The sequence below is a fragment of the Anopheles maculipalpis genome, chromosome 3RL (assembly GCF_943734695.1).
Source record: "Anopheles maculipalpis chromosome 3RL, idAnoMacuDA_375_x, whole genome shotgun sequence".
NCBI classification, from domain to species: Eukaryota; Metazoa; Arthropoda; class Insecta; order Diptera; family Culicidae; genus Anopheles; species Anopheles maculipalpis.
The window spans coordinates 19499681-19522717 of record NC_064872.1 but is presented as its reverse complement, the minus strand read 5'-3'; the positions used below and the strand labels follow the sequence as shown (position 1 = coordinate 19522717).

Genomic DNA, 23037 nt, shown 5'->3' with positions numbered 1-23037 from the left:
GTTATGTCGGTCGCATTGAAAACGAGAGGGGAATGCCAGCTAGTCCGCCATCATACTTTACGCCCACCGTTACATTAGTAGCATGTATGAGTAAACAGTCTCAATCGATGGATGAATTAAGTCCTCACCACACACACACACGCACACAAACACAAGCGATCAATGATTTATGATTACATATAGTTGTTTTATGCCTTGAAAAAATGTTTCGGTTAGCAAAAATGCGATTTTATTCGGAATAATTTGTTACTCAAAAAGAAAAATTCCTAAAAAAAGCCAAATAATTATTGTAGCCATATTTAGCAACAAATTCAAAGTTCTTTGCAACTATTTTCAGCCATTGGTGGCAAATCAGCTAGCAATAACCAAAATGCTGAGCGCTATACGATGGAAGCCTTCAATGCTTATATCGGTCAAGATCCGTATGAATCGCGACGCGGGCGCGATCAAAAGTGAGATGTGTGTTGCTCTTACTTACTGAAAAAAATAACCCATTCCTTCCAGAAACACGTTGTGAATAGAGTGCACTACTGCATGTTCGTTACATTCTTGTTTTAATTTTTTAAACATTAGCAATAACGCATTCGTCAAGCCAACAGAATTCTGTGTGATATTAATTTTACCTGCCCGTTCGTTTTCTGGCTGTCTGCGGATATGTGTCTCACCCATAAACCTAAAAGGCTAAAAGCGTTTGCCCGAAGCACGTAATTTAACCATTCCACCCCCGGCACTATAAGATCGGGAGAGATCACGGCAGTCAACATAAAGCAACATGTATTTAGGATAGGGATTTCGCAATACTTAATGATTTGGTGCGCGGGGTTAATGGTTAATATTGCTCTCGGTTCGCATGTTAAAATGTTCGTACAGCTAAAGAAACAATGCAACATAAAACAGTGTATTAGTGTGTAAGTGATAGTAAATGGATGCAACTGTGCATACATGAATGAAGGTTGTTTTGCTTTATTTTCTGTCTTTTTCACTCTCTCTCTCTTTCTCTCTCGTGATACACGTGGAAAACCCCTTACCCCAATTGTCCTCCACCCTAGTAGCTAGTTCGTTGTACAACAAGAGAGAAAAAAACGGAACGGATGGAATGTGTGGATATATTTTGAGGAGAAAGTATACATTATGTATATGTATATTACCCAAATTCGGAACGAATTATACAACCCAGACTAGCGGCACTAGAATAGGAATGAACCAAATATATTATACATGCATCAGGAGGCGTACATGCGAGATAGACGTATGAAGAATAATAAGGGTGGATGGCTATTAGCTAGGAGGGTGCGGGTGCGCCCTTTTCCATCACCAAATAAAGTGTAACTGATTTTCATATTGTTCGTTATAGGTTGTAGGTGATCGAGAAACCGTACCCGTGCTTGGAAATATGGGATAAAGGCGTGCGCAGATATTCAAGACCACTATGTGAACGAAACGAGGATTACACAAAACATTTACAGTTCCTAGAACTCGCCTTTGAGACATGAACTCTCCGAATCCGAAACTGACGAAAATTTCAAAGATTGCTAGGAACTCCTTCTGAAGAATTTTGGAACTTTTGTTAGGTTATGTCATGTCGTGACCGAACGAAGCAAACAAGGAAAAAAAAAGGTTTTCGAACAATTTTAAAGGCAGCAGTCATAAAACCTTCTTTTCGGCAGTGGTTTAGACGGTTTTTGCTGGCAGGCTGCTCAAATAATCCAAAAGGCAGGAACACAGTTGGGTCACACTGAACCAGTAAAAATCATCGGGATCCTGCATGAAGAAGAGACAATTCTTGCCTACTCGTAATTATTGTAGTTTGGACAACTCCAAGGTCTTATCAGCCATTGATACTAGGAAGAAGTAATCTTTTTCTTATATATGGTTCTTAAAACTCTGATGATCATGGTCGGCTATTTGTACCTTCCTTGACTTGTAAGCATGCTGTAGTTCGCTATTCATGGACTTAACATCAGAGGTTCTTTCATGCGTAAGATCGAATCTTTACTATTAACCCAATTAGATAGTAGAAAGTGAGTTTCTTCTTGGCTTAACGACCCACTAGGTCACGCCTGATACCACGTAGTTGAATAGTCAGTCCTCACTACGGAGGAGCGGTCCCGGTGGGATTTGGTGGTGATCCATAGGATTCAAAAACTCTACAGAATTTACTATCAAAACCCAAATACTTTATGACATCATGAAAGTTCACTGCAGGAATTGCCACAGGGACCTTACCTGTGGCACATATATCCATATGTCTCTTCACAATCTTGCTTTAACTGAAGCAACTTGAGTAATGAGATTAAATGCACGTTGTAGCGGGAAAGGTAGGTCACGAACTCGGAACGGCTTGAAGAGTAATTGGGCTTAAATAGCGTGTATCACTAAACTGTCAGGAACACGTGACACGATCGTTCGTTCGAAAAATGGTGAACGGTATATTTAACGCAATGTATGTATAAGAAAAGAAGCGAAGAAAACAAAACAAACACATGTGATTAATAAGAGATGAAAAATGGCAAATCAAACTATGTGTTCATAGGCGAGAAAGAAGCAAAACTGTATCATCAGGCACATCATTTCGATTGATTCAATTCAAATCACCCCGTACTTTCACAAGCAGCGCACATTAAGAAAAACATTATCCCTCCCTTTTATCCTAAGTACACCGAATGTAAAACCTTCAAAACTACCGAAACTCACCACAACCAATACACGCAGCAGCACACCGAAAAAGAGAAAATAGGAAACGAAAAGGAAACACACAGTCAAAGTGTTACAGAATAGAACCATATTTACCGATTATAACAAGTTACCTATCTAATGGATTCAATAAAAAAGCGCGGAAACCCAACGAGAAATGAAGTCTTGGAATGCAAAGAGCGCTGTGTGAATGATACCGAACCTGTTTTAATACAATATTTATTAACGAATTTACATCTGCAGAATCACGTGCTAATGGAGGTTCCATGCTGCAAGTAAAGGGTGCTTGAATAATTTATGTGAGACATCATGCGGCATTTTGAAAATGATGCGTGATTCTTCCAGACAAAGCCAGATAGCAGTTAGCGATGGCTGTAGCAAGACCGTTCCGTGTGCTTTATCGCATACTGGTTGATTACTGTTCCAACTGCTCCCTGGCCGGTGTTGGGTACATCTCCAACCGGAAATACCACTGGACGGAAAGACTATTTTGGATGGCATGTGTACTATTCGCGTGGACCGGTTCTTACATGCTGATCAAAACGTACATGGAACTGTTCCGCAAGGATGCGGTTAGTATTGTGGTGGAGAATCTGGATCCTCGAAAGGACATCACAAGCTTTCCGTCGGTGGGTGTGTGCGAGATGGGATATACGAAGCAACAGTACGATGCGTTGCAGCACGTGATCGAGGGATTTCGGACGAGCGAAGAGATGGAGTACAATTACGATGTGGAGGAGTTTATGCTGCGACTCATCTATCACAATCTGTACAACTATGGTTCGATCAAGTCATACTGTGCGATGTACAAGGATTGTGACGATTGTATTAAATGTCCGGTCGATGGATATCCGCTATTTTCGATTGCGGTCCGTGCGAATTGTTCGCAGCTATTTGACGAGTGTAGGTGGAATGGGAAAGTGTTTGACTGCTGTCGATACTTTCGTCCAATACAGACGACGATGGGGGCTTGCTTCCTGTTGAACTCGATACAGACCGTTAGCAAGTAAGTGAGGTTAGAAATTGCAGATACTCTGGAGAGCATGAGTTCTTGTTTTCTATTTTTGCCAGATATGGCCCACAGTGGTTGCGTATGGATATGAGCATGGGATCACCCAAAGGGGAGCTACTTCTGAACTTTAGCCGAGCAACAACGGTGAGTTGGAATGGTGTAAGAGGTTCAACGACATGCAAGTGCTCTCTTTGCTTCAGGCATACGTCCAAAACCAAGAGGATATTCCACACATGTTACTAACGACGCTCCAGTTCAACCAGATGCCAGAAGGATACGCGGGCAAGATCTTCATCACCGTCCAAAACATTGCGAATGATCCTCTCGTCCGAACAGTTGGCAAAGATGTTCGCCGTTGTGTGTTTCCGGACGAAGACACCGATACCCGGTACAATAAGTATAGTTACAGTGTGTGCGTGACGGAGTGTTTGAAGACGGCCCAGATCAAGAGTTGCAACTGTTGCCACCACAATTTACTGCTTGGAAGTAATGGGGACACACGCGGGGAAAATTCATTGGATCACCCATTAAGCGCCTTCCCTATTTGCAGAGAACGACAAGAGTCCGGTTTGCGGGTACGATGGGCTTAACTGTCTTGATCAGCGCGATCTGATGTTTCCACAGACGACCATCATGCAACCGTGGCGTACCAATGGGCTCGTTTGCGACTGTTTCCCATCCTGTACGGAGCACGAGATACGCATCATTGGACGCGAATCGGAGATGGAGCGTCGAACAGGGCGATCGGTATTGATCAAAATCATGGGACTGCCATCGCAACGCTACAGACGACAGATTGTGCGTGAGGACATTGACGTGGTGGTATCGATTGGTGGAATTTTGGGATTGTTTACCGGGGCGAGTATTTTAAGTTTGGTGGAGTTTATCTACTTCTTTACGGTGCGCTTTGGGTCGTACGTGGTGACGGAGATAAAGGAGGAAGATAGTGAGGAGGAGGAAGAGCTGTCTGATAGAAAATACTTGAGAGGAAAGCATCATACATTGCACCATGAGTAGACACGATTGTGCACCATGTTGATGTTCTACGGATCAGTAGCGGATTTAACGGTGGACGGAGTAGGCAGTCATCTAGGGTGCCCCTACACCTGCTTGGTGCAAGGGGTCTAGTAAAAGGGGCTCCGTGGTAGTAGCTTTGCAGTAGTAGTTTCGTAGTAAGAGTCTCGTATTGGGGGCACTGCACACGGGGATAAGGGGCTCGTATATGTTAAGGGGCTCCTCAAAAGGAAAAGGGACCCCTCCGGTCAGCACATTTGATATGGATATGATCTGCCACTGTTCCGGATAATTCTTGATTTTTTAAAAATAGATGTGTTACTGATAAGATTTTTTCCATCTCCCTTAAGAACTCTAATATATTATTAATTCTCTCAAAACACAACTAGTAACGCTCCATAAAGAAAGTGCTTCGCCACCTGTTCTTCTCAACACCATCCGAACCCTTCGAATTGCGCGAAAACTGTAAAACAGGTCACCATCGACGGCGGTTGCCATGGACAACGATTCGGGGTTATTTGGTTACCAATCAATGGCACCACGACCCCGTGTACCGATATCCAAGCAGACTGAATGGAAAAACACACAGTGAGTGAGTGAGTGGAGTCCGAGTTCATAATTCTGTGGTCTGTTTTTGTTGAAATTCGCGGTGGACCCTCCTCGTCGGGGAAATAAATGTTTATACCTCGTGTTTGTTGAAGTTTTTTGACGGGTTGTCGTAAAATTGATTTACCAAAAGCGCGAACTTTTTCCGGAGGACACAGGGGAGAGTACTTGTGCAGGAGGCATCGGTAGCAGTGGGAACGATGCTGGTGAGGGCAACCAATTCAAAGGAAACAGAAGACACAACGGTAAGTGTGATGGAGGAGGACGAGGAGGGTACCTAATAAATAAAATAAAAGAGAAAGAGGATATTCGGAAAGGATGTGCTGCCGTAGTAGAGTAGCATCAATAGCTGGTACTGGCTAGTGGTGTGACGTGTTTTGGAAATTGCAACAGTTTCTCCTTAGTCGTCGACAGAGTTGGCTGATCCGGCTGAACCTGGTGCGATATATCCGCTGGCTGTGCGTGACCGAAGCTTCATGGAGGAGCTGAAGGACACGAGCATCCATCATACCGCCCTTCGGCTAGCGGAGGACGTGAAGACGATGAAGCTTTACGGTAATCTCTACAAGATGGTGCAAGTAAGTAGGACTCTTAAACAGGAACTCCAAACAACAGGCATTTCTTATTGATTAAGTTTGCATTTTGGCTTCCCAACCAAACGCAACAGAAACTTTCCTGCTCCCCCGAGGTGGACAAGGACGACATGAAGCAAACGCTCGAAAGTGCCATCAAAGCGAACGGGCTGGAGATTGAGATCCGGAACGTGATCTACCATCTGATACGGAACACCGTAAAAAGTGACACTCGTCCAACGCCCGCCAGCAGCGATCCGTTGAACTATCTACGCCGAGCAGGTATCCAATGGGAACGACGGGTACGCAAGTCGTTGAACTCGATGTGCTCGGAATCGAAAGCGCAACTGCACGGTCAGATGCGCACCGCATCCGACCGGGAGGAGATCCTCTCGAAGTGGGACGAGCTCAGCACCTATCAGATCGATCTCAGCAACTATCGACCGGTGTACGCTCCCAAAGATCTGCTCGACGTGCTGCTATCGCTCAAGGGACCGATGAAGCAGGATGAGACAGAGTAACCACACATAAACACACACACACACAACCCCTTTTACCGCCTTCGTCCTATTCGCTCTCCTTTCTCTAAAAAAAGCAGTTCTAACTTCTTTTTTTTGTATTTTTTTCTTTTTTCAACTCTCCATGGGGTTTGTGAAGCTTTCTACCAAAATGGGAATTTTCACACATTTCCCTTACGGTGAAGAATCTGTGCCAGCTGAGAACACACTTTTCGGAGGTGCTTAGGAATGATAACAACTTTGGTGATTGGTCGGTAACGTGTCAGAAAGTTCTTAAGACACGGCATGCACCGCTGTGTCAGCAGGCGCTTAAGAAAGGTGTCACACCGCCTCCGCTGCGGGGAGCACTTTGGTCCTACGTACTTGGGAGTCAGGTGGAGCAACATGTACGCTGTGTGCTTTATGTTTTACTGGAGTAGGGATTTTACAAGCCATTATGTTTGTTGGATTTTTTCAGCACGTGGAACATTGGGAAGCTCTGCGACAGTCAGTACTGACCAATGAGTCCATAGTGGACAAGCTGGTTTTCAAAGATGTACAGCTGACTGCAACGAACGACGATCGTTACTTCGTGTTTGAGGATGTACTTTATCAGGTGAGTTGTCCTGTTCCTCTCTGTAAGTCTTTCGGGAGATTTTTTTCGGGTTCGGGAAAGTTTCGCCTTTGCTTTCTCTACTACTGTTGGTCCCGCACTCCAGCAGATCCGTCTGATCCAAAAAGATCTGACGACGTAACAAGGAACTGCACGAAAGTTCGGAATGGGAACTCCTGCAGAAAACTCAGCTCAAGATTTCGTAGTCATATTTCTTTGGACTAATCTTTGCCTTGTGTTGGATTGGCTGCTGGAGACGAAAAAGGATCATTCTTTGATTTTTAGCCTTTGAGCAAGGGCTTTATGGTGGATCATCATTATTACTATCTTTTCATTTAAGTTTGAGATAACCACGTGACGTGACCACGGAAAAAAAGACTTCACAGACTGGGCCGTCCGGTGTCATTCTCAATATTTTTTCATGCAGCATTCTTCTACTGATTTTTTACCACAAGAAGTAACAGAGGCATTGGCCATCAATTTCTTCTCTTTACTTTTAATTTCTAGTCTATCTAGGAAAATCTTGTCCAAGTCTAAGAGTATTTTATTACTGCAGGAGTCCTTCGAAACCCTCAATGTTGGGTGCCGTCATCTGCCAATCCAATAACCCGGTTCTTGTCTGGAGAATCTCTTAAAAATTCTTTAAGGCCTCTATGTCCGTGCATAATTATAATTTGTCGTAATTCTACGTACATTGCGGCCATATTAATGATCATTGAGCTCGCAACTACAGAGAGTTCATTCACAGAAATTACATATAACATTGGACAGACATCACATCTTAGCGACGTATTCCAGTATGTGGAATTAAAACTCCTCCTTTGACCCACGAATATCGGAAGATACAGGTGGGGAGCAATGCCAATTCCAACCTCCCTTTCGTAGTGAGGACTGACAATCCTACTACGTAGTATTTTTAAGTCTCTTTAGCGACTAAGATGACCGCCATGACTTAGCAGATCCATTCATTACTTAGAATTTAGATTGTCATATTGAGGCATAGATTATATTCGATTCCAGATTATGCTCTGCTTCAGCAGAGATACCGAAATCAGCCAACTCATCCAGGTGGAATTTACCAACTCTGCGAAAGCGAAACAGTACGAAGGGCCTCCGTGTGGGTTTGTCCCGTTCCACGGAATCTGTATGTTGGCGGCCCCGTTCTGCTACCTTTACGATAATCCCGTTTCCTTGTACTACACCTTCCGGGCGTTCTATATTCGCTACTGCCATCGGCTGACGACGATCAATACCCATCCACAGGGTATCGTAAGCTTGTGTCTTCTGTTCGAGAAGCTGTTGCAAACGCACGAACCACAGCTATGGTCACACTTCCGAGAGCTTCAGATTCAACCGTAAGTAACCAATTTCAAACTGAGTGTTCTGGTGCGTTCTTGATCATTGATGCTTTCTCTTTTTTCTCTGCAGGATTCGAGTTGTGTTCAAGTGGTTGATGCGCGCATTCAGCGGCCATCTACCTCCGGAACAGCTGCTCATACTGTGGGATCTGATTTTGGGCTATGATAGTCTCGAAATCCTGTCCCTGCTTGCCATCATTATACTGAGCTTTCGGCGAGAAAGCTTGATGCAAGTAACGTCGGTGGAAAATATTGAAGCGATTCTGTCTGATCTGTCCTCCGTTAAAGTACTGCCACTCATTCAACTGACACTGTCACGGGATTAGACACTGCTCAAAATGCCGCGCCCGAAATAAGCATTTACTACGAACCAAGCGCCACTACTGCCGGGATGAAAATAGATGAGAGCGATGTTTGTTTGTTAACACTATTTTAACAGGCGTTTTTGTTGGTTTTATTCTGTTTTTACTTCCTGACTGACGGTGCAGGCAGTGGAACTAGAGGATTCGCGGGTAGTCCGTTGATCAGAATCCTTGCTTTACATACACACGCGCACATTATGAAAGACATGATAGTCTTTTGGCGCACAGTTTACCAATTTTTCGGCTTAAAGCTTAACTTCGACAGCCACGAGGATGAGGTGGAATCCTTGATTCCCTTCAGTTCTTCCACATCTCCACTCTCCCCGTCCTGTCCTGCCTCCCGGATACCAGCTTCCCGTAGCTGTTCGATCAGTTTCTGACGGAAAAGGATTTTCTGCGGCAGCTCAGCATCTTTGTCTTCGGTTTGGATTCGTATTTTGGTCACTGCTTCCTGGTACGTCAGCCCGTACCATTCGATCTCTTCCGGCGTGTACTGCTCCAGGTAGCAGGCAAACTCTTTCAGATAGTCTTGCTGTTTGGTCGGTTCCGCTGCTAGCCTTGGACAACCGGCGGCTAGTTCTTCAAGAATTTTCCTTTTCAACTTAATTGCCAACATGGAGCGTAGGTCACAGGCTGGCGTTTTGAGCAGATAGTGATCGAACCCATGGTGATCGTGTATCTGTGCCAACGTCCGATCAGTTACGGTAACGGCCATGTACTCGTTCAACACACGACTATGTACGACCGATCGGCGCAACACAGGCACCCAGTAGTGTGGCACGCGTCGTTTGTACTGGTTGCGCTTTTGGAAACCCTTGATGACCGCTTCACCACCCCAGATGCCATCGTGCGCTTCCGGTGGATCGATCAGTGGAAGCGGAACGTTTTGGATCGGTGTTACAAGCCCGGTAATGTCTTCCCGCTGGAACATTCCTAAACCAAAGGGAAGCTCGTTATTGATAAAACTTTCATCTCATGTTCATTATCGCACTTTTACTAACCATCCTTGGGTACATAATGCACTGCCGCTGGCTGTTGATGTTTCCATTCATTCCAAAACTTCCGGTACGCTTGGGGCAGCAGCGCACCGAATCCTTTGGTAAAGCGGGTGGATTTTCTCAACCCGTAGAGCAGGTTTGCTCCCTGTTAAAAGTTCGACGTAAACACGAAAACATTGGATGATGAAATATGGTGCTGGTTACAACATCACAACAACACACCACGACGGTGGAAATTCGTATCGTGCAGGCGGGATGGTGGTGTTTTCCGTACGAAATGTACACTGAAAAGGTATTCTTCACTTACCTGTGGTGTCGCGGAAGCCATTCAATAATCAATTTCGATAAAGTTTTTACGCAAAATATCAACAAAAAGTGTGACCAGATTTGCTGTGTTATTATGTGCGCAGGATGGGCTTTTTTTCTCTTTTTTCATTTACAGCTTGTTTGACGTTTGACGCATCGTGCGCAGCATAGTGAGCTTGGATCATGCCACAAAAAATATTAAATTATTATTTTTGTTCATTTTATGAAACAAATTGTTTAATAAAATCTAAATAAGCTTTGAATAAACATGAGAACTTTGAAGGCCATGAGCCATGAGATATTTCAAAATGAGAATTTCAGGTTTTCATCAATGTTTGTGAATAAATGTTTTCCCGCTTTGAAATCGTATTCTGGAACCCGGAGCTTTCACAATCTACCTGCCCTGGAGAAAGAGCTGAAATCGCAGATTTGAGATTTCAATGGTTTGAGATTTCCAGACACGGGGTCTGCACGAAAAAAAATTACCGAATAAAATGAAAAATGTCATCTTCCACTGTGTAAAAGTTTGCGCATCATAATATTTGACAGCTGTGGCGGCGTGTCATTGCTGCCGTGTTGTCGTGTTTTTTCTTCACGCACTGCCGTCGGTAATTTAGTGTTTTTCTTGCGTATACGCGGATTCGATAACTGTTTTTCGCACAGAAAAAGCAGTTTTTAACACACTAGCTGTAGCATAACCAAAGGCATCGAAATGGTGGACTACGGAAAAGAGTTCATGCTGTACCTGATGAGCGAGAAATGTTACGATAACTACTTCGTAGAGTTTGACCTGCTCGATGGTGCGTGTTACCTACGGGCGTTTTGGGGAATGTCCTTGCTGACTAACCTTCTGATCCTTGTTCTTGTCTTTTCGCCCAAACAGGTGACTGTTTCCGTGCACTGCTCAGCAAAGGCTTGGGACTGGGTATTATTGCCGGTTCGGTGTTGGTAAAGGTGCCTCAAATAACTAAGATTCTTGGCAACAGATCGGCCCGCGGCATCAGTCTGTTTAGCGTGTGTCTCGATCTATTTGCGATCACGATCCATATGGCGTACAGCTTTGTGAATGGGTTCCCGTTTAGTGCCTGGGGTGATACGGCTTTTCTGGCCCTGCAGACGGCCATCATCGCTATGATGGTGCTGTTCTTCGGTGGATCTACCGTGCTGTCGGCGGTGTTTACCTTCGCCTACTCCGCGTTGGTGTACGTGCTGATGGGAGGTTTGACACCGCTCAACTATCTGCTGATCGCGCAGGGCTTTAACGTGCCGATACTGCTGCTCGGAAAGTTGTCCCAAGCGTTCACCAACTATCGCAACGGTAGCACCGGTCAGCTATCGGCGGTAACGTGCTTTATGCTGCTGGCCGGATCGATGGCACGCATCTTCACGTCAATTCAGGAAACGGGCGATCAGATGATGATCATCACGTACGGTTCATCGACCTTTGCCAATCTGGTGATTGCGCTGCAGGTGCTGTACTACTGGAATGCGGACAAGCAGAAGAAGGCTGCGCCGGCGGGAGCGGCCGCAGTAAAGAAACCAAAGGCTAAGAGCAAGAAAACCGACTAGAAACCGGTCGAAGGGCAACCCTTTTTTCTTCACGTTCAATTAAAATTGAGTAAAGTGGACACAGACACAGAAAAGCCTGCGCGTGTATAGTTTTAAGCTGGAAAAGTACCTAAACCAATTCCACACGGTAAAAGACTATAAAGAGTAAATGACAAAAAAGTTTGGAGAGAGAGAGAGGCTGGTTCGCAGCTGTAGTGCCAGGTGTTTGTAGTAAAATAAATTACCAATAATACTCCAAAATGTTCCATTATTCCAACTATGAGCTTGTTCTACATTCCTGTTTGGTAGTATCATTTGCTTTCGGCAGAGAAATGTTCGGCCAGCTTTGCCAGCGCACGGTATCGGTGAGAGATTTCGTTCTTTTTTGTCTTTGGCAGTTCGGCGTACGTTTGGTCGTATCCGGTGGGTTGAAATACGGGATCCCAACCGAAATCTCGTGGACCACGTGGTGCCACTATGTCTCCATCGGTGCGTCCCTGGAACAGTATGACCTCCCCGTCTGGTTGGTCGGTGTAAGCGAACGTGCATACCGCTTGAGCGGATTTATCTTCCCAACCATCGAGAAGCTTATGCAATCCTTCCGGACCGAGCTTGTCAAGGAACCATTTGATGTACGGACCTACCAATGGACAACAATTTTCATTCATTAGATCTATAGTGTGCTTGTTTTTTATGTTTAAGTGCAGGGTCTACACTTACCAGGAAGCCCTTTTAAGGCGTTAAAGCACAGGCATGTGTCCTCTACCATTACCGGTCCCTGTACTTGGCGAGCCGCCTCGAGGCACTTGCGCTTGCAGATGTCATCGATTTCTCCTTGCAGTTCGGGAAGATCTAGCTTTACAGCTACAATTTCCCATGGGAAACAGCTCCCAAGGATGGCACGTACTTCTTCCAGCTTTTTCGCATTTCCAGTGACGAACGAAATCGGTCTACTAGCCATCGGCTGTTCTGGATTGAAAACTTTCGTATGAAAATCGAGTTTGAAACCGTCTACAATAGATTAAACCGCATAACATGATGAGAAATATTAATAAAGGAGTAATTTAACTAACTTTAGGCAGTGAATGAAATTAGCTAACTTTAAAAAGCAATATGTTTACCCGGCATGTTTGCTGGATGTAAATAAGGCGCAGTGTTGCTAGATTGTATTGTTTTGTATTTCAAAACACAATTTTCCGTGTGTCAGTTAGTCGAGCAGTTTGTTCGAAATGCAACTGCTCGAAACTATCCTTAATTTTGGTGTCAACTGAACGCCCGCGCGGGCAAAATGCGAAAAAACATCTTTTTTTCTGAGATGATGGACAAATTTGGAAATAACGGTACGATAGCTTGTGTTCAAAATTATAAGCATACAAGAACATTTGTGTTTATGTCACCTACATTGAATCTTAAAAAATCCGTTAATTATTCGAAATGTTTGAACTGATCGATCTTTCGCGCAAATTTGAATTTACCGTTAATTTGGCGCAATTTTTAATTCCGAAAGCATGGGCAACAAAAAATTGTGGCTACAGCTAGTGATCACTATTTCGAACTATATTTTCAAATTTCACTCACAAAAATCCGTCAACCCTTTATGCCACACAGTGTATTCCGGTAAGCGCTTTAACGTTCACGGAAGAACTTATCACCACCGTCCGGCAGATAACGGGGGCCTCAATAATTGATAACACGTTGTGGGGCGATATCAGACGAATCTCAGCCCCGTACAGGTGCTGGCAATTGATTGAATCGAACCAGTGCGCTCGAGGTACCGGCCGTACTGGTGATAGAGACGTTCCCCGAAACTCTCCTCGCGAACACGCATTGATTCGTAGCTTGCAGTGTAAATTTTGTGCAATTCTGTAGTAGCTAAGCGACAAAAGTGCACTGTGTGGTTATTTGCAATTGTTACAACAACAAATTTACAACAAAAAAAGATACGAATAGATCGTGCGAAAGCAATTATTCTTCCCGCAAACGAAAAAAAGGGAGAAAAACCTGGTGACGTTGCATTGAATTTCGATGACGAGTGCAGGAGGTGTGGGGTGTTGAGAAGAAGCACATAACCGTTCGTCACCATGATGGACACCAGGGAAGAGTTGGTAAGTATAGGTCGCCCACCCACACTCTCAACTAAAGTGCTACAACATTCCAACCGGTGTTAGTCATTGATAAGGCGTACCGTCGTGTCAAAGGATAAGCGCGCTCAAGTGTTATGTGTGCGCCACCTCACAACCGCCTCCGTTCACTTCCGTCTAATTCTGTGTACGTGGGTGGGGGGAACAGTTGAAGAGTGAAATTGATGACGAGTCCGATATAGCGGACCGGGCGACTCCACGATAGAGGCCGTCCCACAGGGTGTCGATGGCCGTTGATAAGTGACTTCAATTTTGATAGTGTTTCCTTCGTGGACGTAAGGTGCGATATGATACCTGACCAAGTGCATTACACGGACATGGACATTGTATAGGAGGGAGGTGATTTTTGTTGGTGTTGTTGGTTGGCGCTGAAGGCGTCCACTAATTATGTTATGAGAAGCACAGTAACGGAGACACGCCGATCATCTAAGATTGTGTCGATGTGTGCCTGTGGTATTATCGTGAAGTTCTTATCGAAACGGGGTTGAAAACGCGGAAGGAAAGTAGTAGCAGCCGTGCCAAAAGGGGAAAAGTAATTAGAGTGAAATTTAAGTCCTGTATTAGCTGGTAATGTCTGCATTAATCTTGTGCTCATTTGATAAGGATTAGGATAATTTGGAGGATTAGTACATCAAGGCAGAAGCTCCAGAAGTATCTAGTCCGTGTACGACTAAATGAAGACCTTTTCTTGGGAGGATTTTAAGAGCACAAGATGAAGTGATGTACCTTGAAGATGACATTCAAGCATGATGAAGCAATTGAACCGCTACAGAATCGAGTCTTGATAAGCCAAACCCGGATCTTTCCTTTCTATCAAAGTGATTAGATAAAGGATTTCCGGAGTGGTTGTTTTTTGCGATTAATGTCACTACCAAGATGGATTGTGATGGGTTCCTGAGAGTTTCCTATTTACAATATTTTAAATTGATTCTTTTGTGTCCTCCCCATACTGTGCACAGGGTGAATGGGTCTGGATCCAGCCAAAGCATAAACATGAGTTCGAACTACCATACGCTGGGCGTGTTCTTCGTACCCACGAGGGCCGTACGCTGGTTGCCAACGACGATGGTGAAGAGTTCTGGGTTAAGGACGCAGAGGTGAGTCATCTTTCGCGAAATTTAGTTAAAAAAAACAACATTCCATACTAACTTCTCACAACACCTCCAGATAATCAAACCGATGCACGTGACGTCACAGAGAACGGTGCACGATATGATAACGCTGGGCGACCTCCAGGAGTACGCCATACTGCGTAATCTCATCGTTCGATACCGGCAGAAACAGATTTATGTAGGTCAATCATGTTGTCTCCATTTGTTTTGATTGATTTTTTCTCGTGATCATGTATGTTGTTTTCCTAATTTTTATTTTGCTACCTCCCAGACGTACACGGGCAGCATGCTGGTAGCGATAAACCCGTACGAGATACTGCCGATCTACACGTACAACGAGATCAATCTGTATCGTGACAAGAAGCTGGGTGAGCTGCCACCGCACATCTTCGCCATCGGGGACAGTGCGTACCAGGAGATGAAGCGCGAGAAGCGTAACCAGTGTATTGTGATCAGTGGCGAATCTGGAGCTGGTAAGACGGAAAGCACCAAGCTGATACTGCAGTATCTAGCCGCCACAAGCGGTAAGCATTCGTGGATCGAGCAGCAGATTATCGAATCGAACCCAATTCTGGAGGCGTTCGGAAATGCGAAAACGATGCGAAACGATAACTCGTCCCGGTTCGGGAAGTACATTGATGTGCACTTCACGACCGACGGTGTGATCGGTGGAGCTAGGATCGAGCAGTATCTGCTGGAGAAGTCACGCATTGTGAGACAGAACAAGGGTGAACGGAACTATCACATCTTTTACTCCATGCTGGCCGGCATGACGAAGGACGAACGCAAACGGCTCGATTTGGAGGACGCACCGAAAGCGTACGCATATCTGACGAGTGGCCAAACACTGCTCTGTGAGGGACGAAACGATGCGAAAGAGTTTGCGGATGTAAGGTCCGCCATGAAGGTGCTCGCGTTCGACGATCAAGAGATCCAATCGATTCTGAGTCTACTGGCGGCCATCTTGCATCTGGGAAATGTGAAGTATAAGGCGACTGTGGTGCAAAACATTGATGCGGTGGAAATTAACGATACGTTGAACGTGGGTCGAGTGGCCGTTTTGCTCGGAGTTTCCAAGGCACAACTGTTGAGTGCGCTGACGCGCAAAACGATTCTGGCACATGGGGAGCGTGTTGTGTCGCAGCTGTCCAAAGATCAGGCAATAGAGGCACGGGACGCGTTCGTGAAGGCGATCTACGGTAAACTGTTCATCCAGATCGTGGACAAGATCAATAAGGCGATCTACAAACCATCGAACAAGGGACGGCTATCGATCGGTGTGCTGGACATCTTTGGGTTCGAGCAGTTTGAGGTGAACAGCTTCGAGCAGCTGTGCATCAACTACGCGAACGAAAATTTGCAGCAGTTTTTCGTGAAGCACATCTTCAAGGTAAGTTCTGAGATGTTGAAATTATGCGGTCTTCTTCAATCTAATCTGCCTCTGTACGTATGTCTTTGTAGATGGAGCAAGCAGAATATGCGCGCGAGGGTATCAACTGGACGACGATCGATTTTATCGACAACCAAGAAATCCTAGACATGATCGGCATGAAGTCCCTCAACCTGATGTCACTGATCGATGAAGAAACGCGCTTTCCCAAGGGTACCGATCTGACCATGCTGTCTAAGCTTCACACAACGCACGGCTCTAAAACGGTTTACGTCAAGCCCAAGTACGATAAGGATCCAGCCTTCGGTGTGCAACACTTTGCCGGTGTAGTGTTTTATCGGGTGGATGGCTTTTTGGAAAAGAATCGGGACTCGTTCAGTGCCGATCTGAAGGAACTGGTAACGAAAAGTACTAACGAGTATCTGGTGACACTGTTCGGGACGGATGATTCGCTCGATACGACCAAACGCTCGATAACGCTGTCGCTGCAGTTTAGGAACTCGCTCGATTCGCTAATGCGAACACTTTCCTCGTGCCATCCGTACTTTATCCGTTGCATCAAACCGAACGATGTGAAGAGACCGAAGGTAAGCATGATTTATGCAACGATTCTAAGGAACTCATCCACGACGGAGGAGTATAGAGTTTCGTTTCGCATTTTTTTTAGATCATCGATAAGACGCTGTGCGTTCGGCAGCTACGATACTCGGGCATGATGGAGACGGCCAAGATAAGGCAGGCTGGATATGCTATCAGACACACTTACCGAGAATTTGTCGAACGCTATCGGCACCTGGTACCGGGCATAGGAGCACCGCACAAGGTAGACTGCGTGCAGGCAGCGAAGGATATCTGCAAGAAGGTGCTTGTCACGATATCGGACGACTATCAGTTCGGTATGACGAAGGTGTTCCTGAAGGAAAGCCATGACTATCTGCTCGAGTCGGAACGATCCCGCGTGTATCTGCACTACGTCGTGCTGATACAGCGTGCCTTCCGAAGGGTGCTGTTCTGGAGGTATCTGCGCCGATACCGGGAGGCAGCGATTGTTATACAGAAGCACTGGCGTGCAAGAGGCTACCGAGCGGACTATCTGATGATGCGCAACGGTTACCAACGCTTGCAGGCGGTGATCAAGTCACGCGCCCAAACGTACGCCTTCGGTCGTCTTCGGGGAGCGATCGTACAGCTTCAGGCACAGTGTCGTGGGTATCTCACCCGGCGCAACCTCCGTGACCGGATCACATACCGTGCGCGTCGTATGAATGAAATTATTGCGATGCAGCGCACGGAAGAGTTGCAGTTCCGCAAGTCGGGTAATGCTCGCTGGCGGGAGGATGCCGAGCACAACTACTGGCTGCGAGTAGACGAGCTAAACCGGGAGATGGCTCATCAGCAGCAACAGCAGCAGCAGCCCGATGTGCAGCGTAAGGTGATGGCGGTACTGCCACAGCCAACCATCAACGTGGAGGAGGACAACAAGATCGTGGACGACGTGTTCGGGTTTCTGGAAGGTACTACGAGCCCCGAGCCGGTACCGAAACGGAAACCATCGCTAGCCGTAAGCAAAATGCGCCAGTATTTCGAAGAGAAGAGTCGCAACAAAAAGATCATCCCCACCAAACTTCTTTCACGTCCGGTTAACTATTACGAATCATCTAGGCTATAAGTTTGGGGAGCCTTTAAGCTCTCGTGACACCTGTTCATGCACACAAATACACAGTACAACAACGATGCTCTCCGCACACGGCACACTCGAAACAGTTATCTTGTTTGGCAAGCTTAATAACGCACTATTATAACGCTCCATATTCCATAACGTGTGGGTTTGACTAACCTGAAGGATGGCGCATGAACAAACCCACACTCGCAAGAAAGGATATTTAGATGATATTTTGTAAATAAAGCAGCACACATAATCTCCCGCCATTGCACCCCGCTCGAAACATAAAATAGGAGTAGTAAAGTAGTAGAACATTAACACTTAATACTAACAATAGAGTAGTAGCGATGATGTACATATAGGAAAAGATTTTTTTGTATAAAGAATGCCATATAGACTCAGACGCGTCGTCACGTCACTCACACAAGCCGCAAGCCGTAGCAGCAATGTAGATACGTTTTAATGCGACACTCATGAGACACAGATGAAGATGGATTTCATTTTGCCAATAGGGTGTTCCACCTCAATCACCCACCCAACAGAGTCACATTTGCAGACCGAACGCCGTCGATCGACTGTGCGCCATTCGGGCCTGGGTGCTAAACTTTGACGGATAGCTACGATATCAGTATTTCTTATCGGTCAGCTTTTTAAGCCATCAGCTTACCGATACATGACAACTCCTACTACACGCACGTCAAGATATCGTTGCGCGTACCGTTGTGTCAGCAATGGCGTGCCGGTGATGATTGATCAGCCGTGAAGGACGCCGCCTGGAGCTGGGGTGGGCAAAGTGTGAGTGCGTTTCGGAAGTGGCCCTTTTATGGCGTTGCTTACCCGAGGTCACTCGTTTCCGTGTATTTTATTGGACGTTTTTTGGTCCAGTTTTCCCCCTTCCACAACTTATGTTAGCCTGCGATCCAATCACAGACATGTTGTAAATACCTCTAGATAGCATTAATGATAGCATAAGCTCATAAAAAAAAGAACACTACACAGTACATAACTCTGATTGTATATACACCTATTCGAACCTGTTGCTTACTAACAACGATGACACAAACACATCATACAGCCTAACTACACGCATCATCACCATTATGTACACGATCAGATACAGGTGGGGCGTTACACTTCTTATCACCACCGAAACTGTACATAAAATTCTTTTCTTCGATCTAATGGTAAGATCCCGCGGATGGACTACCTTCACTAATCTATCATCTATCTATACTCCGTTCCACTGTCACTGTAGGATGCTGAGCAGCCGGAAGGGACGAACGAGCAGCATGCAGCCCAGGAGCGAACGGTTACTTATCGCGAGGATTTATCCGACTACAACTTTTCCAAATTTGCGGCCACCTACTTTGCGAACAATGCGTCTTATCAGTTCAGCAAGCGAAAGCTTAAATCCTCCCTGCTCGATCTCTACAGCACGGCCGATGTTATATCCGCCCAGGTAAGGTGACGCCTTCTGGTCTGCGATTCAACGGAATGGTTGGGGGGATGTTCAGTAACGTTTCTTATCCAACTTTAGGCACTCTGGATTACAATACTACGATTCATGGGCGATATGGCGGATGCCAAGTACGAGGAAGAGAATGACGAATCAAAGCACAAACCGGTGATGCAGCGGGTATCTACGACGTTGGGGAGAAATTTTGCAAAATCGAAGGATTTTCAGGCATTCCAGGAGACACTGTCCGAGCACGATCGGAAGATGATACATCGTACGCTGAAAAAGAAGTCTAAAATTCCCAGTGAATTGAAATCGATTATGGAGAATAATGAGGAGATTACGGACTATCAGGAATTTCTCAACAGTCGTAGCAATAATCTGGACAAGCTGCACTTTATTATTGGGCATGGTATTTTGAACAAAAACTTGCGTGATGAGATCTTCTGCCAGATTTGCAAACAGCTGACCAATAATCCAACTGCAACCTCGCATGCGAAAGGTTGGATCCTGCTTTCACTGTGTGTCGGGTGTTTTACACCATCGGAACGGTTCGAGAAGTATCTGCGTTCGTTCATCAGGGAAGGTCCGGAGTTGTATGCGCCGTACTGTGAACACCGGCTTGATCGTACGCTTAAGAATGGAACAAGAAGGCAGCCACCTTCGCTGATGGAGTTGCAGGCGACGAAAACGAAAAAACCCATGAATGTAAGTGTGATCCTGATGGATGGAACTAACCGCACCGTTGACACCGATTCAGCAACTACGGCCGGGGAGCTGTGTGAGAAGATAAGTGATATGATTATGCTGAAAGATCGCTTCGGTTTCTCGATCTTCGTCACGATGCAGGACAAGGTACTATCGCTCCAAAGTGGCCGCGAGTTCCTGATGGACGCTGTATCGAACTGTGAGCAGTACGCGAAAGAGCAAGGCCTTAGCGAGCGAGCGGCTGATTGGAAGATATTCTTCCGCAAGGAACTGTTTGCACCATGGCACGATCCTGCAGTAGATCCGATTGCAACGGGGCTCATTTATGCACAGATTGTACGTGGACTGAATTTGGGTGAGTTGGTTAGCAACTCGGATAGGGATCTGGCGATGTTGGCCGCACTGCAGTACTACGCCGAGTATGGTAGTGAAATGAATGCGAAGACACTGCAGGAAAGGCTGAAGGACTTTGTACCGAGAAGTGTACTGAGGCCGGAAACGGCACCACGCTGGATGCAGATGATCGAAACGGCGTTCAAGAAGAGTCGCTGCGTGAAAGAGTTCCTGCAGAGAGCTGTAGCGAAGGAGGACATTGTACTGTTTGCGAAGATTACCTGGGGTATGATGTTTTCCAGATTTTTTGAAGCTGTTCAGTCCGGTGGTCCGTCGCTTGCAGCGGCAAACATCATCATTGCGATCAATTGGTCCGGGTTGTTCTTTGTGGATGAGCAAGAACAGGTGCTGGTGGAACTGTCCTATCCGGAACTGGTGCACGTAAGCTGTGAGGAAGATCCGGAAACGGATGTAGGCACCTTGTATCTGGGTACGATTCAGGGAGAAGAATTTAGCTTCAAAACGTTCGATGCACGCGTTGTGTCAGAGCTGGTTAACTATATTATTGATGAGCTGAAGAAGAGAAGCATCTACGCGGTTGTGGTGCAGTCGTACAAATCGGAAACTACGGACGAAACAGTGCTAAGCCTTCTGAAAGGTGATCTTATAGCACTCGGACAAGGATTCACTGGCGAATCGATTATGGCTGAAGAGGCCACATGGGGATATGGCGAGTGCAATGGAAAGTCGGGCTATTTCCCAACGGAATCTATCTATATCCTACCGACGATCATGCCTCCGTCAGGTGTAGTGCTGAACTTTTACAAGGTAAAGTTTGAGCACACGCCTGCTCTTAAAATAATTAATATGAATTAATTAAACTGCTTCTTGCAGAAGGAAAATGCCATAAAAAGCAAGAAGCATGCCGGTCCTATCTACAACACCGTGCAAAGGAAGAAGATGCACACTCTGCAGAGGTTCGCCGCAGATCACTTCAGAGCACCGATCGCGTAAGTGTGAGATAGGACTTGTCTATTGTCTTTGATTTTACTAACATTCTTCTTTACACTTTATATAGCAATGTATCGTCTTCAACAAGCATCAATAGTGTGCGCAAATCTACGGTAGAAGAACTTTGGAAGCATACCAGAGATCCAATGAAGGCACCTCTCTTGGAGCGTCTTAAAAATGATCGTGCAAAGTGCGATACTGCTGTGATGATTTTCACTTTTATTCTGAAGGTACATTAACAAGGTGTTGCCTTGTGCAGCCAATAAAATACATAATCCGTTTTCTCTATTGCAGTACATGGGCGATCTTCCGAAAAGCCGTGAGCAGATCGATGTCGCTAAAATCTTCACCCCAGCAATGATGGATGATCTTCTGCGGGATGAAGTCTACTGCCAGATTATGCGCCAGCTGACAGATAACAAGATTCAAATCAGTGAGGAACGTGGTTGGGATTTGCTGTGGCTCGCCACCGGCGTGATGCTTCCCAGTCAATCACTGCAGAAGGAACTGTTTACGTTTTTGCGCACCCGTAAACATCCGATCGCAGTGGATTGCTTGCAGCGGCTGCAGAAGACAATTAAGTTGGGCACCCGGAAGTACCCACCGTACATAGTGGAGGTGGAAGCGATACGCTACCGAACGGTGGAGATTTATCACAAGGTGTACTTCCCGGATGATACGGATGAAGCGTTCCAGATCGAGTCGTCCACCAAAACGAAGGATCTGATTCAGACGATCACGCGTCGATTGGAGCTAAAGTCTAGCGAGGGCTTCAGTCTCTTCATCAAGGTGATGGACAAGGTACTGTCGGTGCCTGAGGATTACTTCCTATTCGATTTCATCTACGAACTGATGGAATGGTTACGTGAAACACATCCTTCCCGGACGAACGACAATCGTATCCAGTGCGAGTACCAGCTGTTCTTCATGCGAAAACTGTGGATCAACGTAGTACCAGGGCGGGATCGGAATGCGGACGAGATATTCCACTTCCACCAGGAAGTGCCCAAGCTACTGCAAGGCTACTATCAACTCACCAAGGAGCAAGTCGTTGATTTGGCTGCTTACATCTTCTGGGCACAGTATGAAGTCACGGACCTGCCGATATTGGGTAAAAACTTCCACGACTTCTTACCATTGCTCATGGCGAAGGATGCCGAACGCTTGCAGAAGATCGATCACTGGAAGCGTGATATCATAGCGAAGGTGGAAGCTGTCAAAGGAATAAGCGTCGGTGAGGCGAAGCTAGCCTTCCTAAAGCTGATGCAGCAGTTCTCGATGTTTGGGTCAACGTTCTTCGTGGTAAAGCAAGCGACCGATCAGAACCTACCACCGACACTGCTGATAGCGATCAATCGAACCGGATTCCACCTGATCGAACCCCACACGAAGGACATATTGCATAGCTACAGCTACACGGAGCTAAACTTCTGGAGCTCGGGTAATACCTTCTTCCACATCAAGTTTGGCAGTATGATGGGATCGACGAAGCTGCTGCTGGAAACGAAGCAGGGATACAAAATGGATGAGCTGTTAGCGTCTTACATACGCCATTTTAAGGCGCAAGCGCAAAGGAATTAAAAGATGATAGGCGAATGTTGGAACGCAAAGAACACTGATAACAAAGAGGCAAAGATAGTGGA

The 23037-nt window shown here is 45.8% G+C and overlaps 6 protein-coding genes across 8 annotated transcripts in view; 4 read left to right on the top strand and 2 right to left on the bottom strand.

Moving 5' to 3' along the window:
* LOC126564500 (mannose-P-dolichol utilization defect 1 protein homolog) overlaps window positions 1–11602 on the top strand; it is a 161617-nt gene extending 150015 nt beyond the window's left edge. The window contains exons 2-3 of one of the 2 annotated variants that reach the window (XM_050221563.1): window positions 10744–10832; window positions 10916–11602. In XM_050221563.1, the coding sequence (XP_050077520.1) occupies window positions 10745–10832; window positions 10916–11601 (774 nt within the window). In that variant the 5' untranslated portion in view covers window position 10744 and the 3' untranslated portion in view covers window position 11602. Of the gene's footprint in view, window positions 1–10742; window positions 10833–10915 lie in introns of both variants that reach the window. The other variant, XM_050221562.1, reaches the window with a different exon arrangement.
* Window positions 3061–3704, top strand: LOC126565390 (uncharacterized). The gene has a single exon (XM_050222564.1). It carries the CDS (start codon window positions 3063–3065, stop codon window positions 3702–3704), a length of 642 nt encoding a protein of 213 aa, XP_050078521.1. The 5' UTR covers window positions 3061–3062.
* On the top strand, window positions 5527–8693 carry LOC126564480 (TBC1 domain family member 19). The gene is made up of 7 exons (XM_050221539.1): window positions 5527–5571; window positions 5731–5904; window positions 5994–6415; window positions 6556–6802; window positions 6874–7011; window positions 8029–8363; window positions 8437–8693. Exons 1-7 carry the CDS (start codon window positions 5527–5529, stop codon window positions 8690–8692), a joined length of 1617 nt encoding a protein of 538 aa, XP_050077496.1. The 3' UTR covers window position 8693.
* Window positions 8950–10159, bottom strand: LOC126565164 (39S ribosomal protein L28, mitochondrial). Its single transcript, XM_050222312.1, has 3 exons — window positions 10034–10159; window positions 9730–9871; window positions 8950–9661 (listed from the first exon to the last, which is right to left on the bottom strand). Exons 1-3 carry the CDS (start codon window positions 10052–10054, stop codon window positions 8958–8960), a joined length of 867 nt encoding a protein of 288 aa, XP_050078269.1. The 5' UTR covers window positions 10055–10159; the 3' UTR covers window positions 8950–8957.
* A 289-nt stretch (window positions 11603–11891) lies between the features above and the next one.
* LOC126565457 (inosine triphosphate pyrophosphatase) lies at window positions 11892–12541 on the bottom strand. Its single transcript, XM_050222639.1, has 2 exons — window positions 12301–12541; window positions 11892–12220 (listed from the first exon to the last, which is right to left on the bottom strand). Exons 1-2 carry the CDS (start codon window positions 12539–12541, stop codon window positions 11892–11894), a joined length of 570 nt encoding a protein of 189 aa, XP_050078596.1.
* A 1034-nt stretch (window positions 12542–13575) lies between these two features.
* On the top strand, window positions 13576–22975 carry LOC126563753 (myosin-VIIa-like). Of its 2 annotated transcripts, XM_050220455.1 has the most exons (12): window positions 13576–13685; window positions 14681–14818; window positions 14889–15011; window positions 15105–16223; window positions 16295–16810; window positions 16891–17046; window positions 17656–17784; window positions 19142–19345; window positions 19424–21211; window positions 21278–21393; window positions 21462–21624; window positions 21689–22975. In XM_050220455.1, exons 1-12 carry the CDS (start codon window positions 13662–13664, stop codon window positions 22973–22975), a joined length of 5763 nt encoding a protein of 1920 aa, XP_050076412.1. In that variant the 5' UTR covers window positions 13576–13661. The 2 variants fall into 2 exon arrangements, with proteins under 2 accessions (XP_050076412.1, XP_050076410.1); XM_050220453.1 differs by having other exon boundaries at window positions 16891–17784.
* The last annotated feature ends 62 nt before the right edge of the window (window positions 22976–23037 follow it).

Excerpts from the sequence above, each read along its gene's own strand:
- LOC126565390 (XM_050222564.1), top strand. The coding sequence starts at position 3,063 with ATGGCTGTAGCAAGACCGTTCCGTGTGCTTTATCGCATACTGGTTGAT.
- LOC126564480 (XM_050221539.1), top strand. The coding sequence starts at position 5,527 with ATGCTGGTGAGGGCAACCAATTCAAAGGAAACAGAAGACACAACG. Across the intron at positions 6,803-6,873 it reads GGAGTCAGGTGGAGCAACAT|CACGTGGAACATTGGGAAGC; the intron begins GTACGCTGTGTG and ends GGATTTTTTCAG. Across the intron at positions 7,012-8,028 it reads TTGAGGATGTACTTTATCAG|ATTATGCTCTGCTTCAGCAG; the intron begins GTGAGTTGTCCT and ends ATTCGATTCCAG.
- LOC126565164 (XM_050222312.1), bottom strand. The coding sequence starts at position 10,054 with ATGGCTTCCGCGACACCACAG. Across the intron at positions 9,872-10,033 it reads TGGCTTCCGCGACACCACAG|GGAGCAAACCTGCTCTACGG; the intron begins GTAAGTGAAGAA and ends AACTTTTAACAG. Across the intron at positions 9,662-9,729 it reads GCATTATGTACCCAAGGATG|GAATGTTCCAGCGGGAAGAC; the intron begins GTTAGTAAAAGT and ends CCTTTGGTTTAG.
- LOC126565457 (XM_050222639.1), bottom strand. The coding sequence starts at position 12,541 with ATGGCTAGTAGACCGATTTCGTTCGTCACTGGAAATGCGAAAAAGCTG. Across the intron at positions 12,221-12,300 it reads CGCCTTAAAAGGGCTTCCTG|GTCCGTACATCAAATGGTTC; the intron begins GTAAGTGTAGAC and ends GTCCATTGGTAG.
- LOC126563753 (XM_050220453.1), top strand. The coding sequence starts at position 13,662 with ATGATGGACACCAGGGAAGAGTTG. Across the intron at positions 13,686-14,680 it reads TGGACACCAGGGAAGAGTTG|GGTGAATGGGTCTGGATCCA; the intron begins GTAAGTATAGGT and ends TACTGTGCACAG. Across the intron at positions 17,785-19,141 it reads AACGGAAACCATCGCTAGCC|GATGCTGAGCAGCCGGAAGG; the intron begins GTAAGCAAAATG and ends CTGTCACTGTAG.